Below are 9,091 nucleotides of genomic sequence, written 5' to 3'. Positions count from 1 at the left end.
TTTGTAAAGCGGCTCCTGTAACAGAACAAATCAGATCTACGCTCTCCACCAACTAATGAACGCGATCACTGCAGTGTGACGTGAGAATAAACGTGGGCTTTCCTCAGAACGGCTCTGATCAGAGGACAGCTCGACTCTGGGATCATCAGCTCAATAAACCAGACGCTTCTCAACATCTGAGGAAGATTTAGAGACGCAACACACGAGAGGGCCGTTCCTCAAAACCTACAAACACTCGAGCGGCGATCAAACGGGACGTATTTTCAGGTCGAAGCGCCAATAAACGCTGAACCTGTGAAGCTGCAGGGAAACATTAAGAGTTATAAACAGACGACAGAAAGGCATTGATCAACATCTGAGAAAATGATAAATTAATGAAACACTTATGATCAACATCAGACATGCTGGATGAGAAATGAAATCAGGACTGATACAGAACAATTATATTCAATTATTCCACTTTAAAATGGTTCTTTACAAATACATATGCTAGAGTTTAAAAAGTAGTCAGCGACTAAAAACAGCTCCTTTGACAGAAGACGGACGCGGATGTCCTCGCCGTTACAGATTGGGTTTCTTTTCAGCCTTTTCAAAATACACAGAAAATAATGTTTAAATACAGAGAGATGCTTTTTTTTTTTTTTTTTTTTTGAAAGAGGAAAGAAAAGGTCTTAATTACAATACTCTATGCAAAAAGCTTTCCTTTACGGTATTTATTTTTTTCCTCGTGATTTTTTGAATGCAGAAGGAGTTTGTCGCAGTCACTGATATCGGCCCGTCACTGGTGTTGGTGAAGGGGTTTATGCGTAAAACTCCTTGGTCGGGGCTTTCTGATAGGCCGCTCCAGAAGGTTTTCTCTCCCCGAGGTCGTAACTGCCTTCATCCTTCTTTCTCATGCGATAAACCAACAGGAGGATGAGGAAGATGGCGAAGAGGAAGCCGATCACTCCTCCCGCAATCACAGCTGCAACACAATAAGGGACTCGCTTTATTCCAGTTAAGATATGCATTGGTTTCTCACACGTGTCCTAACAACACTGCGACACCTTATAAAAAGCAGCTTTTCCATGTTAATCAGAGTTTAACCATTTACATTTATGCATTTAGCAGAGGCTTTGATCCAAAGCGACTTACATTGCATTTCAAGCTACACATTTACATTCTCATCAGTTCTTGCTTTCCCTGGGGATCGAACCCATGACCTTGGCGTTGCAAGCGTCAACGCTCGACTGTTTGAGCAACAGGAAAGCTAACCAGACGCGACGGCGACACTCGACGATTCTATTTTAGAAATTCAATTCAATTCACGTTTATTTGTATAGCGCGTTTTACAATACACATCATTTCAAAGCAGCTTCGCAGAAAGTGCATGAGTCCATAATACAACTTAGTTTTATTAAAACTGTTATCAGGTGACTGTCTAAGTTATGTATTTCAAAAATGTACATATACAAAATCACAGTTAGCAAAAAATATAAACAATGCAGTAATTTAATGCCAATACAATGAGCTCATTGAAGTAATGAATCCTTGTTTGTTAACAAATGATTATGACATTTTTGTATTATTGTATTTTTTCTATGTACATTTCTGAAATGCACTTTCTGTAAAGCTGCTTTGAAACAATATGTATTGTGAAAATCGCTATACAAATAAATTTGAATTGTATTGAACATTTAGATAATATAGGATTGGTATAGGATTTTTCTGCGACGTCGCGCTGGAACAACGGACACAAAGTGTGGCAATGCTAATCTCAGGTGTTGTTTATGTGCTGTATTTACTGTTAAAAGCGTGTAATGTGACTCTGAATATCATTTAGTGCTCCAGCTTTGCAGCCATAAAAGCAACAGTGGATAATTCACCTCAGATCTTGAAATTAAAACAATGACGTGAAACAAGAACGTTCAAACTGTGAACAAACAAGTGTATTCTTTAACATAGATTGTTTTAGTAACTCAGTATGTATTTTTAATCATGTTTAAATGGTGTAATATTAGTAAATTTGATTATGTACTTATTTTTTTTTAGCTAGTGCCCGTCAATATTACCTCGAGACTCCGCCCACACGCTGTTCTGATTGGCTGTGGGTTTTGATTGATTTTTCTTTTAATTACATTATTTATTTTTTTAACCAGGAAGGTCCGGTTGAGATGCAATATCTCTTCTACCAGAGAGTCCTGGTCAAGATAGACAGCACAAGGCAAAAATTACAAAGTAGTACATATCGGTATCAACATAAAAAACAAACGCAAAATACCCATATCTAAAAGACAATACACAAATCCTATTTAACTATTAAAACATTTACACCGTTCTATAAAAGATGTTTTTAAACAAAGCGAGAGATGGTACATATTTCATGTGTAGTGAAGCTCATTCCAGCATAATTAGAAAAGGCTGATCTACTTCTGTATGGGAAACGTTGACGCGTCTCGTAGTCGCGTCGCAGGGATCTTATCGCGTCTGGTTAGGACACGCAGTCACATGTGAAACATCATCCCTGTCAGACTACGTGACTCGAGCTCTCACACAAAGCAGAGCAGATTATGTCCATAATTGAATAAGGAAGCCCTCGACGCTGCTGGAGGCTCGAGAGCGACATGAGGAAATGTGTCGACCCGACGCAGGAAGATATGATTTCTTCTTCTCATTGTGGCTCACAGGATATTAAAGATGAGTGTGCTTAAATTAAAAATTTGACCTTTGCACATCAAGAAATTGATCTGTAGTATGGAAACATGCTCGTGAACTCTTGAAGCTCCCAGCGCCGGTTTAGGAAAACATGAATTCTTAGCAAGGATCCCTCAATGAGATCATCTAATATAGTAGCAAAATTATTATAAAAACTTTTATGTTTAGAAATGTTCAAACTCACTCAATTGGGATCAGTAAGATTTCTTTTTAATTAATACTTTTATTCAGCAAGGACGCATTAAATTGGTCAAAAGCGACATTTATAATGTTACAAAAGATTATATTTCAAATAAATGCTGTTCTTTAAACTCTCTATTCATCAAAGAACCCTGACAAAATTTCCACACAAATATGGAACTCTGTTTTCACAGTGTTAATTTCGTTGACGAAAATAACGACGAAAATTATTCGTCAACGACATTTTTTCACAGACGAAAACGATAACTAAATAAAACCTAGTTTTGAATGACAAAGACTATGACGAAAATCTATTGACATTTTCGTCAACGAATAAAAACTAGACGAAAATGTTAGATGGTGACGATTTGGGAAGCGATCCGTCAGAACTGATGTCCTGAGCGTGTGTGATAGATGCGCACATTTGTAGGCTACTGTAACGTGATCTACCCCGCGGTCATAAAACGTTAAAAAATGTGAACGTCTGGGAGAATGAGTAGAGCAGACATATAGATCTGAATAAGAGTGACGATGCAAAAAAGAGTTCTATTCGGTGCGGTTTTCTGTGCGCACACACCTAACCCGAAGCGTGCAGTCATGCACAATACACCTACAGCGCGCGAGTAGGCTACTGAATTGAGCTCTCTTTCGTGTCTGAATGGACAAATAGGCCTACACACAACAGTATGCAGGGGCGGAGTGGGACCAAAAAATCTACCGGGAAATTTCGTAGACCACCGGCCCTCGTCGCCGGCAGGGCCGGATTAAGAGCCCCCTGGGCACAATGTCTTGTAGGTCCCCTCTTAGGCAGGCCAAATGTATATTTTGTCCAGGGACATTTTAATACGGCATTTACAGTTTTACTGATTTAAAAGTAACTTTGTTGTACTATGCTGGAGTAAAGTTCATAAATGGTCGTTCTTTCCCATAGGAATTTTTAAAACTATGTTGGGTGGACCTCTGTGCCTCTAGGGGGGTTCGGGGGCATGCTCCCCCGCAAGATTTTTTTTTACATTTTAAGGTTAAAAGCATCAATCTCGTGCTCTTTGAGAGATCAAAATTAAGAGCTTCAACCCATGAACTGCTCGTTGAACAAAGAAAAAGCATTGATTTGTACCAGGACAATAAAGAGGGCATCTTTTTAGTTATGAGAGTCTCAGTCTGCATTACATTATCAATGATGTTTTAGGATGCCAAACAATTATTATTATAATGTAATAATGATTTATATAATTATTCCTATGACGTAAAATCCATTTAGCCTATAAATGTACTATATAAATGAAAATGAATATTTCAAAAGTATATTTTAGCCTACATTACACTATAATATAGGACAATTAAAATATTTTTGTCCTAATTTCTTCATTTGCAAGAAATAAACCCTTGAGCTTTTAGGAGAAAACACCAGATAACCATGCTGATCGCGTGAGCAAAGTAATCACCCAGCACAGACAGGATGCCTATTCTTAAAGTCTTGTGCTGTTTTATAAAGACACAAAGCCATATCATGGTTTCAATTTTAGTTCGTTGGCAAAATATAACGCTAGAGACCTTTATGTTAGGTTATACATTTTACATCTTTACATATGTGTTGGGAAAAGGGAGAAGAGAGAGTTCGGCAAAAGGCGGATTCGAACTCGGGTAGAGCGCATCAAAAGCTGCTTTCAAGCACTTCACGCCCAACGACCTACGCCACTGTAGCTGTTTCGTAACGAGTGTCTTTTTGCTTTAAAGACAGACGCTCTGTTATAGAAAATGTTTAAAAAAAAAAGTTTTCTTCCCCTCGCTTGGGCCCCAAGTGCGCATGGCGAATTTGCAATGAATATATTTTATCAGACCGGCCCTCGCGGCCTCGAAACAATACCGGCCCAGCGGGAAAACTCCCGACTCTCCCGATTGCCACTCCGCTACTGACAGTATGTCTAAATGTCCGTTTTAGAGAGTATTCATGTAAACTATGCTGGTTATGTCTTAAACTGTGAGTGTATCGGATGTGCATCAGTGCAATTGTATCCGCATGTCATTGGACATGATCCGACGTCTTAAAGTGACAGTGGCAATAAACATAATGCGGTCCGTGTCCTTAATTTTGATCAAGCAACAAAAGAAAAAGAGAAAAGCATTCACTGTTTGTTAATAGCTTTAATAAGGATTAATTATATTGAATTCATACAAATAAATATGTCTGCTTGAAAGAATAAAGAATGATGTATGCAAGTAGTTATAAGGAATGCATATATCATTCATTGTAAAGAAGACTGTGTTGTACTTTAGGAAAAGTGGTTTTATTTAATTTTAAGATATTTTTTAAGTAACAGCAGTTAAATCTGTATCTGTATTGCATGTTCAAACTTAAAAATCATTCATATTAATAGGTTAATAGATGTTTTCTCCGGGAGTAAATGGGTTTGGAAATTTTAGAGAAATTCTAAATTAACGCATTACAATTTAACTAAACCCATTATATTTTAGTCGACTAAATCTACTGTAGATTTAGTCGACTAAAATGTTATTGTATTTCGTCGACTAAAACTAGACTAAAACTAAAACAATTCAGATGACTAAAATATGACTAAAACTAAATGCCATTTTAGTCAAAAGACTAAGACTAAAACTAAATCAAAATTTGCTGACAAAATTAACACTGGTTTTCAACACTGATAATAATCATAAATGTTTCTTGAGCATCAGATCATCATATTAGAGTGATTTCTGAAGGGTCATGTGACACTGAAGACTGGAGTAATGATGCTGAAAATTCAGCTTTGATCACAGGATATAAATTACACTTTACTGTATATTCACATAGAAAACAGCTGATTTACATTTTAATAATATTTCACTGTTTTTACTGTATTTTTGATCAAATAAATGCAGCCTTAGTGAGCAGAAGAGACTTTTTTTTTAAAACATAAAATTGTTCTGATCCCAAACGTTTGAACAGTGTGTACAGTGTGTGTGAACAATGATTAATAAATATATTTATATAAATATATATACATTTTATTTTAAATGGTTGCAGTCCTAAAGATACTCGGGTGTCTTGCAGTGCTGCTGTATAATTAACAGGAGTATTTATCAATAATATTTCCCAGACCTGCCAACACCTCAGTCCTCTGGAAGAGATTCTCGGACTGCACCTCGAGCGGGGATCGAGGGAGGCTCGTGGTGCTCGTGACGGGGTTTCGGTGCGAGTCTTCAGTGGCCGGATCTGGAGCCTGAAGAGGAGAAGAGGAGGACGTGTTACACTCAGTTTCTGACAGCGCTGGACTCGGCATGACTGCACATCATCTCATCTACACTCTGTGACCAGGAGACCCCATTTACACCTCGGCTGAAGATGGTTTCGGGTGATCAGACACATCTCAAATAACAAAGGATCCTCTAATACCCTGTCAATCAACAAGCCTTTTTCATTTTTACACGTTTCTTTTTTTTTAGAAGATAAGGTTAAGGTTTCATCATGCCATATTCATTATTTTTAGTCAGTTTTACTGAGTCTAAATTTTACTAGAACAGGTTTTCCTGCTTGAATGTTGATTATTTTCCTCATATTCTCCATTGTTGCGGCTCCTCTCTTCCCAGTCTGTCAGTAACGCTCTGTTTACTTCCTGTCTCTATGAAGCCCCTCCTTCTGAAAAGCACACTGAGCTCTGATTGGTCGGCTGGAGCAGTGTGTTGTGATTGGTCGAGCGCTTCGAGTGTGTTTGGGAAATGTCCCGCCCCTTACCATAACCACCAGTTTAACACACTACTAACTAACTCAACCAGGCCCCGCCCCTTTATTCTGCGTATGAATTATTATAATGAGGAATATTGTGACGTGTTCGTTCCCGGAAGAAACTCAAGACTACAATGGAGGCGTTTCAGGAGTTCAGAAACACTGACACTGATATAGAGAAGAACTGTAGATTTCTCATGCTCTAACAGCAACATTACACACTAAAGATGGGAAAAAGCATAGGGTTATAAAAAGCAAGTTTTCACCTCTATCCTGATTCGTTTCTTCGTGTCTTTGGGAGCATCGCGTGACGTCGATGTCTCCATTTTGGGCGTGAAGTCTTTGGTGGAGTCCTGTGTGGGCTCTGCTATAGGCACGATGAAGAGTGTGTTTACTGTGGCCACCTCCACAATATCCTCTCCAGCTCCTGAAACACACACACATGCTTTCACACACTCATCACAGAGGATTAGATTGTGCACTGGGAATCAATGAGGCTCTCCTTACCTGATCCCGATCCGGAGCTGAAGTCGTCGTCATCCTCAGGATAACCCCCCGACCCGACGTCCTCCAGGTACAGGTCGTCGGCCGAGGAGGCAGGTTTGGCCGCAGACACTGCTATCTGCAGAGAGAAAGATACATGTGGGGGTTAAGGCCTTGCCACACTAATATTAACTATATTAATGATTAACTAACTGTATTTTTCTATGTACATTTCTGAAATGCACTTTCTGTAAAGCTGCTTTGAAACAATATGTATTGTGAAAAGCGCTATACAAATAAATTTGAAATTTGAATTGAATTAATAATCTTTTTCTCTCCGTTTCGGCCTTCCGTCACATTGAGACGGTGTTTTTAAATACCTCACTACAACGCGAAACACAGTGTTTTCAAAATGTATCCACTTTGGAGAGCGTTTTCAAAAAGCTTTATTTAAATAAATACGGTTTATTTATATTTAAATAAAATATTGAAGACAGACGTCTATTTGAATGTAGAAATATTTACACTATGAATATTTATTATTTATTATTATTATTTATAATAATAATATATATTTAAAATTAAATAAAAAAATCTATAAAATACAATAAAAAATAATATAATATAAATAATTAAAATAATAGTAAAATAATTCATTTTTTTTTTTTTATAAAATACAATATAAAAATATAATATATATACACACACACACACATACATACATATATATAAATAGTATAAAATAAATGAATAAAAACAAAGCTTTTTGAAAACGCTTTCCAAAGTGGATACATTTTGAAAACACTGTTTTGCGCGTTATAGTGAGGAATTTAAAAACGATGATGTAAGTTTTGTCATGTGACGCATATTGAAACAATAGATATTCATGTTTATAGCGGTATTGTGCTGTTCACTTTCACACTGTTGCTAAAATATGTAACTTTGCACACTCTTCATATCACAGTCCTGCGGTGAAACATGAGCAGTTTTAGACCAAACATATAATAGTGAGTGAGTGTGTGCGGAGATATTCAGCTAAATAAAATTATCCTGATTAAAAAAAAAAAAAAATTGTCGCGTGTATCATCTCAGTGAGCTTCTGTGCATGTGCAGTAAAGGTGAATTTAGCGTTTTCAGGCGTTTTCCCACACACTGAAACGCCTGAAAGCGCTAGTGTGGACGGAGAGCGATTTTAAACGAAAACACTGTATTTAAATCGGATTAATGTAGACGAAGCCTAAGTTGTTTTCCGGCTTTCAATGTCTGTCTCTTATTGCTCAAACCCCTCGACTCAGAGGCTATGAAACCAATTTTTTTTCCGTAATGTGTTTGAAAACGACTAAACTGCCCATCTTGCCACACGATGGATGAGTATTACCTTTCTGCTGCAATTTGAAAGTCAATGTTTTCTGCCTTAACACGTAGGCTATTACACCGCCTAACCTTCTCATCAAAGCACAGACACACAGCACATTCTGCTCCATAACCGAGAGTTCAGACCGAACTGCAAGCTCAGCCGTTTCTGGAGAGACACTTTATGACATTTTAAAGCACAGCAGGAACTTTCTAACAACGGGTTAATCCTCAAGAGCCCACCCGCACCATCTCTGCAAGTGAAGCATTCACCAAACATTTGCATTTCTTTTGCGAGAGGTGCAAAAACACAACTAACCCTTCATGTGAATGTGCTAATGGCAGTGCGTCTTGCTTGAATTATGTCAATGCCATTCTTCCCAGTGCAAACACACCTACTTTTGGCTCATTATGCATTGTTGGATATTCACTGAACTCACTCACTCGTTTGCTTAGTGCAATTAACGCTGCGCTATTAAACGGCTTTATTAAGAGAGGCGTTTGTGTGCATATTCTAGCAATCATGGCAGCAGTTATTCATCAAATAATGAGCAAATAATAGAGAAGAACGGTATAATCGTGCAGATATTCAGACACACACACTTTCTGCATTTAAAGAGTGTGTTCAGGAGTGTGGAGACAGACTGAAGAGTCTAA

At 37.8% G+C, this 9,091-nt stretch overlaps 1 protein-coding gene across 1 annotated transcript; it reads right to left on the bottom strand.

Annotated features, from left to right (window-relative positions):
- Nucleotides 1–348: 348 nt before the first annotated feature.
- On the bottom strand, nt 349–7,229 carry sdc2 (syndecan 2; the record flags this gene model as incomplete). Its single annotated transcript, XM_056240886.1, has 4 exons — nt 349–964; nt 5,975–6,095; nt 6,865–7,025; nt 7,106–7,229. Coding segments are annotated over 4 exons (570 nt in total), but the record flags the coding sequence as incomplete, so codon positions are not given.
- Between the last annotated feature and the right edge of the window lie 1,862 nt (nt 7,230–9,091).

This window comes from Rhinichthys klamathensis, unplaced genomic scaffold (assembly GCF_029890125.1).
Source record: "Rhinichthys klamathensis goyatoka isolate OS25496 unplaced genomic scaffold, OSU_Roscu_1.1 h1tg000617l_1, whole genome shotgun sequence".
Taxonomy (NCBI): domain Eukaryota; kingdom Metazoa; phylum Chordata; class Actinopteri; order Cypriniformes; family Leuciscidae; genus Rhinichthys; species Rhinichthys klamathensis.
This window is presented reverse-complemented; position numbering and strand designations above follow the sequence as displayed.